The following is a 21,956-nucleotide window of genomic DNA, read 5'->3' on the forward strand; positions in this document are numbered from 1 at the left end:
GACGACATTTTTTATGATGAGGGTGGTGAGACACTGGAACAGGTTTCCCAGAGAAGCTGTGGATGCCCAATCATTGGAAGCGTTCAAGGTCAGGTTGAGCGGGGCTCTGAGCAACCTGATGTAGTGAAAGTTGTCCCTGCCCATAGCAGGGGGCTTGGACTAGAAGGTTGTAGAAACGGTCTCTTCCAACCCGAACTATTCTATGATTCTATGATTTTTTTTGAAATATACATCAGCTACACTCCCTCAGAGTACAAAAATTAAGACACATGTTAAGCTGCCAATAAACCTTGATTTATCCCACAGCCAGGCAACAAACGACAACACAGCGAGAGAATTACTTATCGGTTCTGAAGTCGGAGGCAGCGGGGTTTTGGTGATTATTATTGGTGTTGGGAACGTACGTGAAAGAGTTGTGGTGAGTACTGATGGGCCAGGCGCAGTCGTCGTTGTCCCCGGGGTGCTGCTGGTGGTGCTGCTGGGGGGCATCGTGGTGGTGGCGGTGGTGCTGGGAGGCTCCGATGGTGTTGGCGTGGGAATGGTTGTCCATGTGGGTGGAATGGACACTGTGCTCGCTGTGGACGAAGGTGTGGCTGTCGTGGTGCTCGTGGTGGTACTTGTAATGCACTCTGGTATGTTGGGGAGGCAGCAGACGCTGATCTCGTAATTGAGGCAGACCGGCATCGGTGTTATACCTCCTATGTGCTGATCCTTATTGTTACAGATGAGCCCTGTGTTAACACTGCACTCCACGTTCTGCCCTAAATCTGCAATGGGAATGTCAGGGAATTTCTGTGCTCTGCATGAAATATTCTCAGCTTTCGCGCAGACCCAGGAGGGGTTGTTCTTCACAATATTCTCAAAGGTTTCGTAGTCACCACCGTTTCTGTCAGAACTATCTGGGTAACTCGCATCAATCCAGTCCGTCCAGATGCAATCACAGGCTGGGGGACAACAAGAGGAACAATTAGAAACAGCTGGAACAGAGACAACAAGCCGGGGCACACTCGCGAGTGGTGCTCTGGGCATCCCCTGCACACAAGGGTGCCCCTCGGGCACCGCCACACCGGTCAGCCAACCCTGGCCACAACAAAGCTCACTTGTGTGGGCAGGCATCCCCTTCCTGGCCCTACAAAGCACACTAGGGCCAAATCAGGACACAGGCACTGCTGAGCCGTGTGTGTCTCCAACCTCGCAGCTAGGGCGCATTGCTATATGGGGCTTCTCGTGTGCAAAAAACACTTGCATAAGGGCAACACATGAGGTGGAGCAGGACTAAGCAGGGACTCCCGCCACTCTCTCACCTTCTCGTGCCACTCACACCACCTCACTATCTCAGGGAGAAACCAAACACCGGCAAGGGTCGTGACCACAAAGGAAGCAGGCACAGGACACACACCGCTGCCAAAACATCAGCTTGCTTCCCAGCAGCGCAGGGTAAGCTGGAGAACAACGCTCATGGGCATACTGGGAGAACCCCGCTGCCCAGACCTTTGGTCCATAGCAAGGGGCAACCCGTGGTCTGAAGCCTTTCCCCAGACCCTGCCAGGGAAAACCTCCGAAGCTTCCTACAGCCAGAACTGCAGGTGAGTGGCAGCAGTGGCCACAGGGGCAACGCAAGAGAAGAAAGGGAAGAAAGTCTGCACAGCTGCGCCCAAACAGCGCCTGAAACGACAGTGCCACAAAACCAAGCCCCACTCCCATTGCACACCACGGGTCCCGCTGAGTGCATTCTCTGCAGCTGAAGGACGAGCTCCAGCAGCAGCAAAAGCATGACTTCCCGTACCTACTTCAGTACCTGTCTAAGCTGGGCAGAGGCACGAGGATGAAAAAACCCCTAATGTTCCCGATAATCAAAGGAATGGAACCGAGAACCAGAAACATGTTGCGCACTCTCCCTCCTAAACAGAGAGCTCAGTACAGGACCCACTCTACTCTCACGAGACCCCACCTGGAGTACTACATCCAGCTCTGGGGTCCCCAGTAGAAGAAAGACATGGACCTGTTGGAGCGGGTCCAGGGGAAGGCCACAAAAATGACCACAGGGCTAGAACGCCTCCCCTGTGAAGCGAGGCCGAGAGAGTTGGGGTTGTTCAGCGGGGAGAAGAGAAGGCTCCGGAGAGACCTTACTGCGGCCTTTCAATACTTAAAGGGGGCTTATAAGAAAGACAGAGAGGGACTCTTTACCAAGACCTGTAGTTACAGGACAAGGGGCAACGGTTTTAAACTGAAAGAGGGTAGGTTTAGACTGGGCATAAGGACGACATTTTTTATGATGAGGGTGGTGAGACACTGGAACAGGTTTCCCAGAGAAGCTGTGGATGCCCAATCATTGGAAGCGTTCAAGGTCAGGTTGAGCGGGGCTCTGAGCAACCTGATGTAGTGAAAGTTGTCCCTGCCCATAGCAGGGGGCTTGGACTAGAAGGTTGTAGAAACGGTCTCTTCCAACCCGAACTATTCTATGATTCTATGATTTTTTTTGAAATATACATCAGCTACACTCCCTCAGAGTACAAAAATTAAGACACATGTTAAGCTGCCAATAAACCTTGATTTATCCCACAGCCAGGCAACAAACGACAACACAGCGAGAGAATTACTTATCGGTTCTGAAATCGGAGGCAGCGGGGTTTTGGTGATTATTATTGGTGTTGGGAACGTACGTGAAAGAGTTGTGGTGATTACTGATGGGCCAGGCGCAGTCGTCGTTGTCCCCGGGGTGCTGCTGGTGGTGCTGCTGGGGGGCATCGTGGTGGTGGCGGTGGTGCTGGGAGGCTCCGATGGTGTTGGCGTGGGAATGGTTGTCCATGTGGGTGGAATGGACACTGTGCTCGCTGTGGACGAAGGTGTGGCTGTCGTGGTGCTCGTGGTGGTACTTGTAATGCACTCTGGTATGTTGGGGAGGCAGCAGACGCTGATCTCGTAATTGAGGCAGACCGGCATCGGTGTTATACCTCCTATGTGCTGATCCTTATTGTTACAGATGAGCCCTGTGTTAACACTGCACTCCACGTTCTGCCCTAAATCTGCAATGGGAATGTCAGGGAATTTCTGTGCTCTGCATGAAATATTCTCAGCTTTCGCGCAGACCCAGGAGGGGTTGTTCTTCACAATATTCTCAAAGGTTTCGTAGTCACCACCGTTTCTGTCAGAACTATCTGGGTAACTCGCATCAATCCAGTCCGTCCAGATGCAATCACAGGCTGGGGGACAACAAGAGGAACAATTAGAAACAGCTGGAACAGAGACAACAAGCCGGGGCACACTCGCGAGTGGTGCTCTGGGCATCCCCTGCACACAAGGGTGCCCCTCGGGCACCGCCACACCGGTCAGCCAACCCTGGCCACAACAAAGCTCACTTGTGTGGGCAGGCATCCCCTTCCTGGCCCTACAAAGCACACTAGGGCCAAATCAGGACACAGGCACTGCTGAGCCGTGTGTGTCTCCAACCTCGCAGCTAGGGCGCATTGCTATATGGGGCTTCTCGTGTGCAAAAAACACTTGCATAAGGGCAACACATGAGGTGGAGCAGGACTAAGCAGGGACTCCCGCCACTCTCTCACCTTCTCGTGCCACTCACACCACCTCACTATCTCAGGGAGAAACCAAACACCGGCAAGGGTCGTGACCACAAAGGAAGCAGGCACAGGACACACACCGCTGCCAAAACATCAGCTTGCTTCCCAGCAGCGCAGGGTAAGCTGGAGAACAACGCTCATGGGCATACTGGGAGAACCCCGCTGCCCAGACCTTTGGTCCATAGCAAGGGGCAACCCGTGGTCTGAAGCCTTTCCCCAGACCCTGCCAGGGAAAACCTCCGAAGCTTCCTACAGCCAGAACTGCAGGTGAGTGGCAGCAGTGGCCACAGGGGCAACGCAAGAGAAGAAAGGGAAGAAAGTCTGCACAGCTGCGCCCAAACAGCGCCTGAAACGACAGTGCCACAAAACCAAGCCCCACTCCCATTGCACACCACGGGTCCCGCTGAGTGCATTCTCTGCAGCTGAAGGACGAGCTCCAGCAGCAGCAAAAGCATGACTTCCCGTACCTACTTCAGTACCTGTCTAAGCTGGGCAGAGGCACGAGGATGAAAAAACCCCTAATGTTCCCGATAATCAAAGGAATGGAACCGAGAACCAGAAACATGTTGCGCACTCTCCCTCCTAAACAGAGAGCTCAGTACAGGACCCACTCTACTCTCACGAGACCCCACCTGGAGTACTACATCCAGCTCTGGGGTCCCCAGTAGAAGAAAGACATGGACCTGTTGGAGCGGGTCCAGGGGAAGGCCACAAAAATGACCACAGGGCTAGGACGCCTCCCCTGTGAAGCGAGGCCGAGAGAGTTGGGGTTGTTCAGCGGGGAGAAGAGAAGGCTCCGGAGAGACCTTACTGCGGCCTTTCAATACTTAAAGGGGGCTTATAAGAAAGACAGAGAGGGACTCTTTACCAAGACCTGTAGTTACAGGACAAGGGGCAACGGTTTTAAACTGAAAGAGGGTAGGTTTAGACTGGGCATAAGGACGACATTTTTTATGATGAGGGTGGTGAGACACTGGAACAGGTTTCCCAGAGAAGCTGTGGATGCCCAATCATTGGAAGCGTTCAAGGTCAGGTTGAGCGGGGCTCTGAGCAACCTGATGTAGTGAAAGTTGTCCCTGCCCATAGCAGGGGGCTTGGACTAGAAGGTTGTAGAAACGGTCTCTTCCAACCCGAACTATTCTATGATTCTATGATTTTTTTTGAAATATACATCAGCTACACTCCCTCAGAGTACAAAAATTAAGACACATGTTAAGCTGCCAATAAACCTTGATTTATCCCACAGCCAGGCAACAAACGACAACACAGCGAGAGAATTACTTATCGGTTCTGAAATCGGAGGCAGCGGGGTTTTGGTGATTATTATTGGTGTTGGGAACGTACGTGAAAGAGTTGTGGTGATTACTGATGGGCCAGGCGCAGTCGTCGTTGTCCCCGGGGTGCTGCTGGTGGTGCTGCTGGGGGGCATCGTGGTGGTGGCGGTGGTGCTGGGAGGCTCCGATGGTGTTGGCGTGGGAATGGTTGTCCATGTGGGTGGAATGGACACTGTGCTCGCTGTGGACGAAGGTGTGGCTGTCGTGGTGCTCGTGGTGGTACTTGTAATGCACTCTGGTATGTTGGGGAGGCAGCAGACGCTGATCTCGTAATTGAGGCAGACCGGCATCGGTGTTATACCTCCTATGTGCTGATCCTTATTGTTACAGATGAGCCCTGTGTTAACACTGCACTCCACGTTCTGCCCTAAATCTGCAATGGGAATGTCAGGGAATTTCTGTGCTCTGCATGAAATATTCTCAGCTTTCGCGCAGACCCAGGAGGGGTTGTTCTTCACAATATTCTCAAAGGTTTCGTAGTCACCACCGTTTCTGTCAGAACTATCTGGGTAACTCGCATCAATCCAGTCCGTCCAGATGCAATCACAGGCTGGGGGACAACAAGAGGAACAATTAGAAACAGCTGGAACAGAGACAACAAGCCGGGGCACACTCGCGAGTGGTGCTCTGGGCATCCCCTGCACACAAGGGTGCCCCTCGGGCACCGCCACACCGGTCAGCCAACCCTGGCCACAACAAAGCTCACTTGTGTGGGCAGGCATCCCCTTCCTGGCCCTACAAAGCACACTAGGGCCAAATCAGGACACAGGCACTGCTGAGCCGTGTGTGTCTCCAACCTCGCAGCTAGGGCGCATTGCTATATGGGGCTTCTCGTGTGCAAAAAACACTTGCATAAGGGCAACACATGAGGTGGAGCAGGACTAAGCAGGGACTCCCGCCACTCTCTCACCTTCTCGTGCCACTCACACCACCTCACTATCTCAGGGAGAAACCAAACACCGGCAAGGGTCGTGACCACAAAGGAAGCAGGCACAGGACACACACCGCTGCCAAAACATCAGCTTGCTTCCCAGCAGCGCAGGGTAAGCTGGAGAACAACGCTCATGGGCATACTGGGAGAACCCCGCTGCCCAGACCTTTGGTCCATAGCAAGGGGCAACCCGTGGTCTGAAGCCTTTCCCCAGACCCTGCCAGGGAAAACCTCCGAAGCTTCCTACAGCCAGAACTGCAGGTGAGTGGCAGCAGTGGCCACAGGGGCAACGCAAGAGAAGAAAGGGAAGAAAGTCTGCACAGCTGCGCCCAAACAGCGCCTGAAACGACAGTGCCACAAAACCAAGCCCCACTCCCATTGCACACCACGGGTCCCGCTGAGTGCATTCTCTGCAGCTGAAGGACGAGCTCCAGCAGCAGCAAAAGCATGACTTCCCGTACCTACTTCAGTACCTGTCTAAGCTGGGCAGAGGCACGAGGATGAAAAAACCCCTAATGTTCCCGATAATCAAAGGAATGGAACCGAGAACCAGAAACATGTTGCGCACTCTCCCTCCTAAACAGAGAGCTCAGTACAGGACCCACTCTACTCTCACGAGACCCCACCTGGAGTACTACATCCAGCTCTGGGGTCCCCAGTAGAAGAAAGACATGGACCTGTTGGAGCGGGTCCAGGGGAAGGCCACAAAAATGACCACAGGGCTAGAACGCCTCCCCTGTGAAGCGAGGCCGAGAGAGTTGGGGTTGTTCAGCGGGGAGAAGAGAAGGCTCCGGAGAGACCTTACTGCGGCCTTTCAATACTTAAAGGGGGCTTATAAGAAAGACAGAGAGGGACTCTTTACCAAGACCTGTAGTTACAGGACAAGGGGCAACGGTTTTAAACTGAAAGAGGGTAGGTTTAGACTGGGCATAAGGACGACATTTTTTATGATGAGGGTGGTGAGACACTGGAACAGGTTTCCCAGAGAAGCTGTGGATGCCCAATCATTGGAAGCGTTCAAGGTCAGGTTGAGCGGGGCTCTGAGCAACCTGATGTAGTGAAAGTTGTCCCTGCCCATAGCAGGGGGCTTGGACTAGAAGGTTGTAGAAACGGTCTCTTCCAACCCGAACTATTCTATGATTCTATGATTTTTTTTGAAATATACATCAGCTACACTCCCTCAGAGTACAAAAATTAAGACACATGTTAAGCTGCCAATAAACCTTGATTTATCCCACAGCCAGGCAACAAACGACAACACAGCGAGAGAATTACTTATCGGTTCTGAAATCGGAGGCAGCGGGGTTTTGGTGATTATTATTGGTGTTGGGAACGTACGTGAAAGAGTTGTGGTGATTACTGATGGGCCAGGCGCAGTCGTCGTTGTCCCCGGGGTGCTGCTGGTGGTGCTGCTGGGGGGCATCGTGGTGGTGGCGGTGGTGCTGGGAGGCTCCGATGGTGTTGGCGTGGGAATGGTTGTCCATGTGGGTGGAACGGACACTGTGCTCACTGTGGACGAAGGTGGGGCTGTTAGAAACAGCAGGGACAGAGAAAACAGATGCAAGATGCATGAGTGGGACACAACATGCACTGAACAGAATTTATGTGTTAGGCAGCTGCCTGAAACCCATAGCGGTCAACCCACTCTTATCACAGTAAAGGTCTATATCACTAGGCCTTCCTTTCCAGCCCCAGAAGGTAGACCAAATCAATGCACAGACAGGGTCATGACAATCCTTTCCTAGCAAAGAGACTAGGGATGTTGCTGTAATGTGCTTTTCACTAAATCGAAAATACGTACCAATAGGTAAGGGATGATGAGGAGTAAGGCTCTGTGAGGCTTTCTATCTGCGCATTATTACTTAGAACACCTCGCTATCTCATGGAGTAAGAACTGAGAGGGGAAGTTGTGGTCTGGGAAGGAAATATGCACAGGAATATGTTCCTGCCTTGATTGCCATGTAATTTCCCTTTGGTGCAATGTCAGCCTGATGAAAAGGTTCACAGAGTACTAGTGGATCTCAGCAGCCAAAGACCACAGTTCACAGCAAGTGGCAGCCTGCCAACTGAAACTGTTCCCGAAAGCCTGCCAGTGGAATCCTTCCTTCCTAGATCTATAACTACAGGCAAACATTAGCACTGACAGGAAAAGCAGGAGGAGAAAGGGAAGGAATTCTGCACAGCCCCACATAGACAATGCCTAAAATGATGGTACTCTAAATCAAGGCCTACTCTAATCTCACACAAGGGGTCCTTCTGGGAATCTTCTCTCCAGCAGAAGAATAGAGCTCCAAACCAGCATAAGCAAGACTTCCTGCCAGCTCAATATCTGCTATGGAGATGACAGGCCTTTAATAGCTGACGGCCCTTTATTTCTCCTATGGCAAAGCAAGAGCAGAGAGTATTGGTCTGCCAAATACCTGGAGAGGTTGAAGTTACTGGGGTGGTGACTGATGGTGTGAATTCGCTTGTGATGGTTGGGGTGGGTATGGGCATGGTGGTAAGTGTTGTTGGCTGCCTGGCTGTAGTCGTGATGGGTACTGTTGTGCTGGTGGTGGTTGAAGTTGCAGTTGGTGTTGGACTCAGTGTACTTGTAGTCTCACAAGAAATTTCATGCCACTCACAACAGTTTACCCTGATTTCATAATTATAGCAAAGTTGCCACAGAGTTGCATCTTGCTCCTCATTTTTACAGATTAGTCCGTATGTAACATTACACTCTACTTTCTGTCCAAGTTCCTCTAAGCTCACATCGGGCCTATCTTTAGCCCTGCATTCAATTCTGTCAGGAGCTTCACATATTTTGTTTCCATGTTCACTTCTTATTGCATCGTAGGTTTCATAGTCACCGCCATATTCTTCAGGTTTACTAACATCAAACCATTCAGTCCAATTACAGATTAATCCAAAGCATGGAGCTGCAAGAAAAGACAGACATTCTTACAGAGAACATTCTGAGAAGATTGATTTTGTATTCTATTCCATTAAGAACTAGAGCAATGCATTGCAACTTGTTATTTTTCCAAGAGAAGAGAGTTCTGAAATTGGTTCTGTATTACCACGTTTTTCAACAGGAAGCTTTGCATCAAAATTAAATCACCAAGCTGAAGCCTTTAAAGGTCTTTCTTCTCACTATACTTACCACATTTTTGCAATTTTAAAAAATTATTTATTTTTGTTTTAAATATATATTTCTGTAGTGGCCATCTTTAATTTACTCTTTCTTAAAATGTTCATTTGACATTTTTTAACAATGTAGTTTTCTATTTAAAACTTACTTGTAGTTACTGGAGGGCTTGTAGTGGTAACTGAAATAGAAAAAAAGATTATCATCTGCAAGCTTTAGAAAAAAAATAATAGTAGTTTTAAATACCTTAATTATATTTTTTTGCTGAGACTACTGAGACAATTTCTACTATCCCAGCAGGATATTGAGATGCTAACATGTTTTTCAGAATTAGGCAGGCACCCTGTACATTTATAGTTACAATTTCTTCCATGAGAAGTAGATCAACTCTCTTTGAGTGTTAAAAGTGTTAAAAATCTTTCTTAGTGTAGTGTGATAAAACTATTCATAAGTATCACTCTGTGTCAACTATAAGCCCGTATACTTGTACATTCTATCTTTAAAGTATTTTTCTTAAAGAAAATAATTTTTAGATGTGCATCTCTGTTGAAGATTTACCTGTGGTGGTAAGAGTACTGGTAGGAAAGGAGGTTGAAATGGTTGTAGGTGAAGTAGATGTTGGACAAGGATAAGTACTTCCAACAACTATAGAACCATTTTCTGCACAAACATATGTTATACATATGTTGCCATCCTGTATTTGTGCCACAGTTTCACCCACTTTATAATGCGTTCCATTGATGACACAAGGACACCCTGCAAGAAAGAGCTTTACTGTGCAATTTTTCTACTACCAGGTAAGAGACAAAGGCAAAATACTTACGGACAAGTAAGCATTTACATGAATCATGCATGCTCCTTTCAGAGCTATACATGGAGCTTAGATCTAATACATCACACTAATTTATCTTTACATTTAGAGGATCATTAAAGCATATTTAATAAAGCCCTGCATAAAACGCTTGGAAGAACAGACTTACAAACCAGGTTTTAAAATGTTCTGAGAGAAATAACAACTACAATTTACTATCTGACACTTTTCTATAATACTACATGTTCTGGGAGTAGTGAAATCCACTAGTTTGGATTTGGGACATGGGGATAAAGAATAAAGGGACATGAGAAAAAGGTTGAACAAGAAGTACTAACAGCAAGGTTCAACAAAAGTGCTGCCCAATTTTCTTTGGCCACAACTTTCACTTGCACTGGAAAGAATTATTCCAAATCAGTACTAAGTCTTTTGTAGAGACAGACATAGCAGTTCCATGCATTTTTTTCTTTTTATTTGTAGAAAAACCCAAATGTTATTTACCTGGGATTGGTGTACACTGTATGGATCCTGAGGGGCCACAGACACTAAAAGCAAAATTTTCAAAAATCAAAATGTTGCAGATGTTTTATGGCACCTGTTAGCAGTGCCAAGAGCACAAAAACATAGAAATTTGTCACTTGATCTTCATTCATACTACTGGATATTTTTCTGGGTGTAATATTTTGCAATATTGCCTAACATTATTTCATTCAAACTGTCATCACTTTCATTGTTAAGTACAACATCTTAAAACTATCATGAACCACTTTGTGTTGCAAGTTGCAATAGTGTAATAATAACAACTGTTTTTCAGAGCAATGAACTTATAGCTAGATCAGTATTTTTTTGCCTCTGAGGAGTCATAGATGTCAGTGCTATCATTAGTAAGGTCCTAGGAATGAGCAGTTAGGACTCAACTATCTCTATCAGGGCTAGTACAGATAATTTCAGACTACAGTGATTTTAAAATCGCAGTTTTAAGTGAGAATGCAGGGCAGAGTAGCCACTCTCTTCCCAAAGAGCCATGAGAATCAAAAGGTTGTTCTAGAGACACACCCAGGTTTCATGCCATTATATCATTTATGACACTTCGAAGAGTATATTTAATGAATTTGATAATACACTTACTATAACGACACTATCCACCTGAAATCTGGATTTTATAGGTTTGGAAAATTGTGAATGAAAAGTTTAAAATCTATACGTATTGTAAGTGCAGCATTTTTTGAGTTTAAGTCTCAACTGGAATAAACGGCATTGTTCCTCTGATTTGTATAGGTAAATGCTAGAATATACCAGCTCTTCAGCTGAAGTTGCATCTCTATTTGCTTGAGGCCTAGTAAAGTAAATTAGGGGCTCAGCATACATAAATTCTTTCCTGAATTACTGCAAATGTTTTTGCATTTTTTATATACCATTTTGTACAGTTCTCTTCTGTGGGTATTTCATTCCCAGGGACAAAAGGTATTCCATTGATGTAACACCAACATTGATCTTCAGGCACACATTCCTTTGTCTCTTCATTATAAACAGGTTTGTCCTTAGGGCATCTGGGGTAGCAACCTGTTGATGACAAGTAGAACAGTATACAGGATGAAGAAAAAGTATAAAGAGTTAACTCAATGATACCTTCTGAAAGTAAATGATTCTCACTAAACCAAGCATAGTGAAAGAAATAAAAAATTTCCAATTCAAATTAATCCTTGGACAATTATTCTTTACAAAAGACTTAAACAATTCTCATTGATAATACTGGGGTGAGGAGGATTAAATAAGTTTAGTCATGAAAACTAGGGAAGTTGGTTTTTTCTAGTTCAAGATCTTGGAGAAACCCCTAATTTATATTAATTTCTATGGGCAGCTAGTAATTTTAAGACAAAGAAACAGCCCAATTTTTCTACAGATATTGAAATGTGATCACTATATCAATAATACTTTTGTGAAGAATATGGAAGTGGATTAATTAACAAAAGGTTTTTCACTACATTTATTGGAACACTAGACCTTGTTTATGTGCCTTTAATAGACCAGGTATCTCGACCCCAAACAGATAATTTATCTGCATTTTTCTGTACCCTTGGCCAGTGACCCAAACCCCACCTGCAAGGGATTAAACGTCTGTCAATTCTCATTGCATTTTTCATGTAAATACACTTTTAAAAAATTATTGTGTCCTACTTTCAAATAAACTCTCATAAAGTCCAAATTCTTAATTACATAAAGTCCTCTTTATACTGATTGGAGTTGTAAATAGCCTATAAACTGAATGACCATGTAATTAACTGGTACTTAAAAGTCACTTCACACTGCCAGACTGTACTAAAGATGTCCTAACAAAAGTTGTGTTCTATATTTCCACTGAAGATAAAAAACAAAAATAATTTAGAAAGATAATTGGATATATAATAATATGCCTTCTGACACTTTCCAAATCTTTCTAATAATCTAAGACAATCTATTTCAAAACAGAGTTAACTTTTTTTTTTAATATTTTGGTTAGGGTTTTTTGGGTTTATTTTTTTTTCTTTCCAGCAGTTCAAGGATTAAAATAGCAGTCAAACTCTGGGCAGTTCTTTCCAATCCCTAAACCTGAGACAACTGTTTCCAGTCCAGACCAAAATGATTGTGTGGCCAAAAACGTGGCTGTTTTTTCCAACTTTATCATGTGGTAAAACAGAAGATATTTGTAAAGTCATTCACATTCTTGGATCGTTGCAGTCCCCATAACGTGAAATTCCTTTTCAGTTATTAAGCACAAAGACTTTCACCTACTAATATCATATCTCTACATACTTTGAAGAGTTCAATGGGATTTAAATGGCTTGTGTATCCTGTAAGTGGGATGGAATGCAGAATAACCTGTTTTAGCCTCATATCTTGGTCTTAAAGCCTAAACAAAAAACTATAAATGAAATACACTAAAAATGGAGGTAGCCCCCAGTAGCCCTCTGACAATATTTTGTGGTCTCCGTTAAGAATCCAATATATAGCAGCATCAGTGTGTCTAATATCAAAGATATTTTCCACTGTAAAGATAGGAGTATGCTGCACATTAATCTGATAAGGTCAAGATGGATTTGATGCATGAAGAATGCTGAGGTTAAAAAAATCCCAACTATCAGTAACTTGCTTCTTTGACACGTAAAATGTTTTCCTTCTCTTGAAATGCCCTTAGGATGAGATGCAAAATAACAAAGGTGTAATAATCTTGCATGTTTCAGAATATTATCCAAGCAGAGACCTAGTTTTATGGCTGACAGCAATGTAACTATCACCCACTGATGTTAATAAATAATAAATTACATTATAGGAAACATTTATGTAAGACTGGAGACAAATTCAACATAACAGATTTAGGAGCATCTTGTCAAGCTGACTGACCATTCCATATTCATTAAATGATACCTGGACAAAGTTATATGAAATAAAATACAAAAATGTCAAGGAATTTATTACCTTCCAGATATGGTACTGAAAAGTTGGTGCTGACATTATTAATCATCCTGCAGGTCATGACATTACTGCCACAAGGCTCATAGTGCCAGTCACACTCATTACGAGGGTTGTAGTAGTCACAAAATATCGCTGATGAGAAAAAAAGAAAAGCTAATTAAAAAGATGGTTGCCAGAATGCAGCTCTGATCAGGTCTTTAAAGGTACAAGCTAAATGAATCTACATGTTAAGCTAGCGAAATTTCTCTTGAGGTATAGGACCTGGACTTTCTTCTACTATACTTAAACATAGGGTACATCAAAATTTGGGGTCAAAACTCTGACCAAAACTTTGGGCCCAAGAATTTCATATTAAACACTCTAGCCTTAATCCAAATCAGAATGAATTTTTAAAATTAAAATATTTTACTTTCTGCTACTTAGAATCTCAAAATTCTGTTTTGAGCACTTTTTGGGGAAATATTAATTTAAATATTATTTTACATTATTTTATGATATACTGGTATGAGCATAAGCACCACTAATGGACACTACTTAATATACTTAGTATTGATTAGGTTCATCTACACAGCAGTACTTCTATATACTTTTGCTAAAATCAAATTCTGAATAATTTGAAAAAAAGAGAGGAGAAAGATAAAGAGGAGTTGCAGTTCACCAATTATCAAGCAAAATGGAAGGATGACTTGAAACCTAGCCTTAATTTAAAAAAAAGAGAGAAGGAAAGGAAAGGAAAGGAAAGGAAAGGAAAGGAAAGGAAAGGAAAGGAAAGGAAAGGAAAGGAAAGGAAAGGAAAGGAAAGGAAAGGAAAGGAAAGGAAAGGAAAGGAAAGGAAAGGAAAGGAAAGGAAAGGAAAGGAAAGGAAAGGAAAGGAAAGGAAAGGAAAGGAAAGGAAAGGAAAGGAAAGGAAAGGAAAGGAAAGGAAAGGAAAGGAAAGGAAAGGGAAAAGAAGAAGGAAGAGGAGGAGGAGGAAGAGGAAAAGGAAAGGGAAAGGGAAAGGGAAAGGGAAAAGGAAAAGGAGGAAAAGCCAGGCTGAATAAAAGATAATTGAAATATACAAATTTACTCATTCTGTTTGTTCCCTGATATGCCATGAAAATAAATTACATTGCATAGCCAGCACAACCTTGCAGTGATAGTATTAATGATTTATTTGATAGGCTTTCTGACAGTAGCCAGAAAGATACAGTTGTGTTTAACTGTTACTCACGGCATATATCAGGAGTTCTCCAGAAAACACAGGCCTGAGCCTTGGTACATTCTTGAGCATATGCAGCAACTGCAGAACAGAAGCACTCACAATCTCCACCACTGTCACAAGAACAGGCATCATGAACACAAGCTTCATAGAAAGGAATTGGGTCCACCTGTTGGGGAAAGAAATGTTGCCCCAGTTCATCTCTAAATTAGTTTTCAAACTAGTAAACTTGAGAGATCTCTTGAGACATGGGAATTGAGCTGGGCAGGAATGAGACTGTTTCTAAGAATTACCAAATCACAGACAAACATTATAGGCTTGAAGCTGCTTTAATGTATTTTGGATAATAATAGACTTAAAGTAATATCATACCTTCATAATTTGCTATGACTGAAACAATAAAATAGGAGTCCTTGGCAGTGCCCACATTTTCTAACAGATTTCCATTTTACTGCTCTCAAAACCAAGTTGGATTGGTGCCAATGAAGTCTTGTCTTCCAGCAAGCTTTGCCAACCAAGCGGTGAGCAATATCAGAAAGGTTGCACTTCACAGCAAATATAAAGCAGAGAATTTTGTGCTTGCCAGTTTTTTGAGTTTATCTAATGACACATTAGCAAAACATTTCCACTTTTTTGCTTGGGACTGCAAGAAGAGAAACTTAGACTGGATTTTAGCTGCTGAAGGAATCAACAGAGAAACACATATTGAACAACCCCATGCAACGCTATAGGCTTGGAGAAGAGTGGCTGGAAAGCTGCCTGTCGGAAAAGGACCTGGGGGTGTTGGGCGACAGCTGGCTGAATATGAGCCGGCAGTGTGCCCAGGTGGCCAAGAAGGCCAATAGCATCCTGGCTTGTATTAGAAATAGTGTGGCCAGCAGGAGTAGGGAAGTGATCGTGCCCCTGTACTCGGCACTAGTGAGGCCGCACCTCAAATACTGTGTGCAGTTTTGGACCCCTCACTACAAGAAGGACATTGAGGTGCTGGAGCACGTCCAAAGAAGGGCAATGAAGCTGGTGAGGGGTCTAGAGCACAAGTCTTATGAGGAGCAGCTGAGGGAACTGGGGTTGTTTAGCCTGGAGAAAAGGAGGCTGAGGGGAGACCTTATCGCTCTCTACAACTACCTGAAAGGAGGTTGTAGCAAGGTGGGTGTTGGTCTCTTCTCCCAAGTAACAAGTGATAGGACAAAAGGAAATGGCCAGGGGAGGTTTAGATTGGACATGAGGAAAAATTTCTTCACTGAAAGAGTTGTCAAGCATTGGAAGAGGCTGCCCAGGGAAGCGGTTGAGTCACCATCCCTGAAGGCATTTAAAAGACATGTAGACATGGTGCTTAGGGACATGGTTTAGTGGTGGACTTGGCAATGCTAGGTTAATGGTTGGACTTGATGATCTTAAAGGTCTTTTCTAACCTAAATGATTCTATGATTTTATGATTCTAAGTCAATTAAATTAACTCTTTGTGACTTTTCCACTGTAAGTTAAGAACAAACTGTTGTCAATATTACCATACTTCAGGAAAGAGACAAGAAATAGAGAGAAGTGTTCTCTGTGCACTGTGCTCTGGAAGCTGTGGGCCTGACATAGTGTTTGCTATGACAATTTGGAGGCACAGTACTAGCAGCTAAGCCTGTCTAAACTGCGCAATGTCGGTGGTTTCCAAGAAGATCCCTTCTGTGGGTTGAATATTATAAGGAGCAGTGGTGTCTTCAACAGCCACCTTTCAAGTATAGTATGCATTTCTGTCAGAAAATGGGTCTGATGATCGCAAGGCCTTTCAGAACTTACAGTATTGACAGTGTCTCAACAAGAGATGGTGCAACTGCAGCACACACAGACCTATTCAGGCTAGATTTATGAAGCTAGCTTGCACAGCAGTAGCAATGAAACTATGGTGATGAATATGGGCTTGTACAACCATGGCTGGCACCACTACTGTCACAGTCCTGTTGCCACAGATACTCAAACTTCTTTGACTAAGGCTAGCTGAAATGTGCTGACACCTGTAGCTGTACTGATGACTTAATTGAAGATCACTCTATTTAACCATCTCTTCATTCATTTCTGATGATCTCTCTGCTTCTGCAGTAACAGAAATGCACTGTGCTGTCCCATCACTTACTGCCCTCTACAAACCTTGGAGTGACAAATTTTAAAGACTTCACTCCGGATGATGCTGCATTCTTTCTCTGCCCAGGACTTCCGATGTGGTTTCACATCACAGGGCTTAATCTCTTGTGTGACATCTGGGCACATGGAAGACTGTTTCCAGGAATTCCCAAACTTCAGAGCATTAGTCTCCTGCAGCCCACTCCTTGTTGTAAAGTCGTTGTTAGACTTGTCATCAAAGTTGCCACACAGACCACACACTTTGCCCTGGAAAAGAAAATTAACATATCCACAGCTTTTAAATGTACCATGGAAGTGAGACTTTAGCAAAGTAAGAGAAAAACATTGACATTAAAAAGGACAACTGATTCTCTGTGTAAATGACATATTTTCATCTTTACTTCCGAATCATTTGTACAAAAATTAAACCTTTATTTGTCTATGTACTCAGCAAACTATTCAGCTGCCATGTCTTCCTTACTTGAAACAAATGATATCTAGTGTATTTCCATGTCTCTGTGGTAGCCCTTCATCCAACTTAAAACACTAAAGAGTGGCTAAGCCTCTTTCAGCTGAGAAGAATTAATTTATTTTTCATTCTTCTCAATTTATCATAACTCAGCTATTAATATAAACCTGAGGGAATTTAATTCTGCTCAAAACTGTTTTTATTAAAAGCTTCTAACATAATGAACACCATTTCTTCATCCATGGAAAAAAAATGACAGTGACTCATTTTTCTCGAAAGAAAGAATTTAACAACTTACCCACAACAGTGAATTTTTGGTAGTGTTATTTAAGGTACATCAGCCCCCTCAAGCAACAGTATGTCCCTGTTTATACAACCCCACACTTCCTCAATCAGCCCAATGAATTCAGTACTCTATAATTCAGCATGCTGATTTTCAGAAATCAGAACCATCTCTATGCATTGCATAGGGAGTTTGGTTTTAACTCAGGGCTGAGATTCCATGCAGGTTTCCAAGTACATGTAGAGTCATGTACATGCATGTACAGTGCATGTACAGAACACGTACAGTTTGCATCCCCTAAATTACTTTGGGTGCTTGGCTTTTAATATTTCCAAACTCAGAATGCCTTAGACATTTAGCTTTATTGCAATCATATGCTATGCATCCTCTGCAATGCATTGTGATGGACTGTAAGGAACTCCAGTAGCACCTCTGCAAGCTCTGGTAGTAATAATGCAAGCTAATCATCAATGTGCAAAGGATATAGGAATTAAACACGGAGTCAGAGTAAAAGAACATTTATGTTTCCTTATCTCATTTATCTATTCATACTACTACTTCAGAAAAAGACAGACAGGTCCTAACTTTGTAATCAGGGGTCAACTTGATGAAAACAGTAGTCTTCTTATCCCAGATAAGCATCACACCATTGCTAGCCTCAATAACGAGGTAGAGGCCTACTGTCCTGTTCCAATAATGCACATCATCACCAATATCTCGCTGAATTTCTTTATAATCTTTGTTCTCCAATTTCAGTTCTGTTTTCTGAAAGATAAAAAGAGAAATATTGTAACTTTTATGATGAGATAAAATATTAGATGCTCATAACAATACAACTCTTTCTGAAACCAGTAGCTCAAAGTCTGGGATGACTTTCCAAGGTGACAGAAAGTGGTGTAACACCGTTGAGAGAGGTTTCAGTACTTGAGAATCTACACCTTTACAGATTAATTTGAAAGGGCCTCTAACCTTTACTTGTTATAGCTGCTTTTAGGGATGTGGCTTTGGAGCATTACTTTTTTTGAAATACTTGAATATCGATATATACTCACTGAGTATCATTACTCACCCCTAGAAACATTTTAATAGCTTTTGAGCAGGTGACTCCTGTAGTTCCACAAGGGACATTCTCTGTGATGATACTGAATGAGCTGCTGGAATTTTTGTCGCCACAAAAATCCTATTGAAAAAGGAAAAAATGAGCATAAGAAAATTAGGTAGAATATTTAATTTTTACTTCAGTCTCATAATTATTACAATCATTTAAATCTCCACAATTTATAAATTGTTACTGCTGCTTCATATGTGAAATCCTACATACATATATTTTTACAGACGCATGAACATATACACATACATCTCTGCATACATATAAACTGCTAATACAGTCTCATGTGTGGCAAAACCTGTGAAACAAGTGGGCCAATAAAACAAAATGAGGAATATATCTTTAAATAGAAATATCTTTGTTTTGTAAACTTAAAATTTTGATTTATTTCACAACTGATAATGAGCTGTTAGCTCTCAATATAAAATAGTCCTGTTACATACAATTTATGACCATTTTTTTTTTATCAGAAAAAAACCCCAACATTCACACAGCTTGCCTGCACTGAAAATACAGAATTTGTCTTGGCAGAATGTGTAAACACCTCAGGAACAGTGATGGCAGGCAATAAGGAATGACAAAACCAAAGAGGAAAGTACATCTTCAAGGCAATTGGATGCCATTTCAGCCCCCCCAATAAGCATTACCTGAGTAGCCGCATATTCACAACTCCCATCAAAGTCATAGAATTTTCCATCAAAGGTGATATAATGGCCACTTCCATATATCATACAAGTCCCATAGCACACATATTCAGTGCAGCTCCAAACCCCTTTTTGGCAGGTACTAGAAGAGAGCAGAAGAGTTGAATTTTCAGATTGCACCAAGAGTGTGCTGTCTGGAAAACTGCAGAACAAACCAAGCAGCTACCTGATACAATGTGATAATGTACACAATACCCATTTCAGTGTCTTAAGGCTCAGCTTCAATAGTTTAGCCTGTTTTTAAGCCTATAACATGATTTTTAACTCTGGCCAGCTACATTTTTTAATCTGATAGCATTTATATTTAAAAAATGAGTGCACTTTCCCAATAAGAGATGCCTACTGAAAACAGAGGTAGCTATTACTCCAATATTTTCAGCACAATCTGTATTTCCTCAGATAGAAAAAATTATGCCTGAAAACGAAGGTTTATACTTGCAGCTATCTCAGTCACTGTAGTACATAAGCCTGTACTTAACATGACTATTAATTCACTGCATAGAATATATTCTAGAAGAGAGTACAAAATTATAACTTACCAGGTGTTGCAGTCCACTGTTATCTTCTGTCCAGGAGAATACCACTGGTTGTTATGAATGCATGGGCAGTCCTTCTCCTCAACACAGCCCCCTTTCCCATCATCAAATAGGTCTTCAGGACACACACAGCCTGAGACACACTCTGCCTGGAACTAAGGAATATAAGGAGAAATTGTTACTTTATGAAAAAGCCCTGCATTTTTCTTCCACTTCTTCATAAGCACTCAAGTAAAAACTGCATTTATAACCAAACAGCCTAATATTGATTAGTTTTATAAGGTTTTTCTTTCTAGGTTTCTAATGTTTTTCTTTTCTTTTTTGATTGTCTAAGAACCCAAATCATATTTCACTTGGGAGGTATGACCCTACTGAAGACACTGTAAAAAGGAACAAGAGAGGGAAACCATAAGGAGAATCATCATGAAATTGTCAACAGAGTAATATCACTGCAGAGAAAAGAAAGGAAGATTAAACCAAAGAGAAATAAACTGTTAGTTACAACTGCATTTTCTGTGTTGCACTGTGTCATTTAAAGAATGCAGAATAAAGGAAACATGACATGGAGAAAAATTGAATACATACATGATCAGTTCGAGGAGTATGACAGCTAAGTTGTACAGGTGTTTGTGAAGTCCACTTCGGGGATGCATTGCAGTCAAAGTACATCTTGTTAGAAGAACATTCTGTGGCATCTGAAAGGTACATTGTTGGTTTAGTTGAATCAAGAAAAGGCAAAAGAAATGTGTGTGAAAGGTGGTAGTTACTAAGACAGGAATCTCAGGGTATGTCTACCCTTATGAAAAAAAGAGACTCGGTGAAGACAGAACAAAGTGAAAATGTGCAACTGTTTCACATAAAGAGAAAAAACAAACATGCAAAACAAATAAGCGGAGAATTCAAATGGAAAGTGTAGGTTTGGGTTTGGAGGTTGGCTTATGGTTTTTATTTTATTTTACTTTATAGAATGTCACTTACTCTTCGTTCTTATTGTCACTGAAGTACACTGGACCTTTGCATTTCGGCAAACACTAGAAAAGAAGTGAAGTAAGTACAAATTAAAAAAAAAGTAAGCTCAGTGTCTTAAATTTAAATCTAAGGATTTGTTTATATAAATTTGACAGTATTTATCAGAGACGTCTTGCATAATTTCTACTGCTATTTCAAGGTGAACTCTATTGAAGCGCACTCATGAATTTTCACTTGGAGAAAAAATGTAGCAAGATTTTAGGCATAATGCACAGAAAGGTTATGTTTTAAGTAATGACAGCTATTCTATTAATCCTTAATACCATGCTTTTTGATGACTCAGGAAACAGATAATAATGATAATTTAAATCAAAGCGTTCATTTGGATACACAGTATAATTTCATGCCTATTCAACTCATATGTTTCAAATTTGTTGGCCTGTATGTTTCATCTGCCGGATGAGAGAAGGAAGTATTTCACAGTTTGCACTGATGATTCATGCAGCAAACAGTTGTCAGAGTTCATGATAAAAAATACCAGCATCGTGAAAGTTGCTTTCAAAAGCCTATGCTACAGTAAATACATATCAAGGGGACCTTCCTCCAGTGGAAAACACAAGCAATCTGTCTCTGACAGAAAAGGAAACAGCACCATAACATTATAGCTAGCCTTTTATCTTCCTTTTACCCCTCTGCTCAACAAAGCCCTATTAACAGTGCAGCTTCAGAGCAATGTTTATCTGTGAAGGCCAGTACTCACACCTCTAAACAAAGCTGCACTTCTCAGTTATTAATAAATGACATTGCAACAGGATGATACTTTGCTCAGCATGAAGATGGTGTGAAACATATTACAAATGTTCATTAAAGCACCAAAAAAAGCTAAGCAGCTTACACCTAATAAGTAAATTTAAAAAGGGCTTTTATCACAACAAACAAGAAGCCACAATAAAACATACCAACGTTCTCCATCTTTTGTGACATATTCCCCTGGTACCAAGTATGATCCCTTGTAAAAACATGGGCACTTGGAGATGGGCACACAGGTACCCTTGTTATCCAAGTATGTATTATATGGGCAGCCACAGCCATCCACAGGAGCAAAGTCTTGCAAGCAATGTTTTTCACCATCAGCAAGGGAACGACAGGTTTGCTGGCACATTGTAAGGTTGTAAAGGAAGATTTGATTTCCTGGGCAGGCAGACACTTCACTAGCTGGAGAGAAAATAAACAAACTGATAAATAAGGGATGCAGGATGGACAAGTTAACCTTGACATTTCTGTTTTGGTTTCTTTGGCTGTGCAGCATGTAATGGTAAAAATGGTAAAAATCCCTTAGATTTTAT

The 21,956-nt window shown here is 42.6% G+C and overlaps 1 protein-coding gene across 1 annotated transcript in view; it reads right to left on the reverse strand.

Annotated features, from left to right (window-relative positions):
- MUC2 (mucin 2, oligomeric mucus/gel-forming) overlaps positions 1-21,956 on the reverse strand; it is a 60,536-nt gene that overhangs the window by 22,739 nt on the left and 15,841 nt on the right. The window contains exons 16-34 of the mRNA XM_076343512.1: positions 21,570-21,821; positions 20,620-20,672; positions 20,227-20,336; positions 19,645-19,796; positions 19,049-19,187; positions 18,363-18,473; positions 17,879-18,058; positions 16,569-16,808; positions 14,445-14,601; positions 13,238-13,366; positions 11,197-11,344; positions 10,283-10,326; positions 9,529-9,726; positions 9,122-9,151; positions 8,264-8,761; positions 7,119-7,352; positions 5,028-5,462; positions 2,769-3,203; positions 696-944 (exon numbers count right to left, since the gene is read on the reverse strand). Coding sequence (XP_076199627.1) covers positions 696-944; positions 2,769-3,203; positions 5,028-5,462; positions 7,119-7,352; positions 8,264-8,761; positions 9,122-9,151; positions 9,529-9,726; positions 10,283-10,326; positions 11,197-11,344; positions 13,238-13,366; positions 14,445-14,601; positions 16,569-16,808; positions 17,879-18,058; positions 18,363-18,473; positions 19,049-19,187; positions 19,645-19,796; positions 20,227-20,336; positions 20,620-20,672; positions 21,570-21,821 — 3,794 coding nt within the window. The remainder of the gene's footprint in view (positions 1-695; positions 945-2,768; positions 3,204-5,027; positions 5,463-7,118; positions 7,353-8,263; positions 8,762-9,121; positions 9,152-9,528; positions 9,727-10,282; positions 10,327-11,196; positions 11,345-13,237; positions 13,367-14,444; positions 14,602-16,568; positions 16,809-17,878; positions 18,059-18,362; positions 18,474-19,048; positions 19,188-19,644; positions 19,797-20,226; positions 20,337-20,619; positions 20,673-21,569; positions 21,822-21,956) is intronic.

This window comes from Aptenodytes patagonicus, chromosome 7, assembly GCF_965638725.1.
Source record: "Aptenodytes patagonicus chromosome 7, bAptPat1.pri.cur, whole genome shotgun sequence".
In the NCBI taxonomy this organism is placed as follows: domain Eukaryota; kingdom Metazoa; phylum Chordata; class Aves; order Sphenisciformes; family Spheniscidae; genus Aptenodytes; species Aptenodytes patagonicus.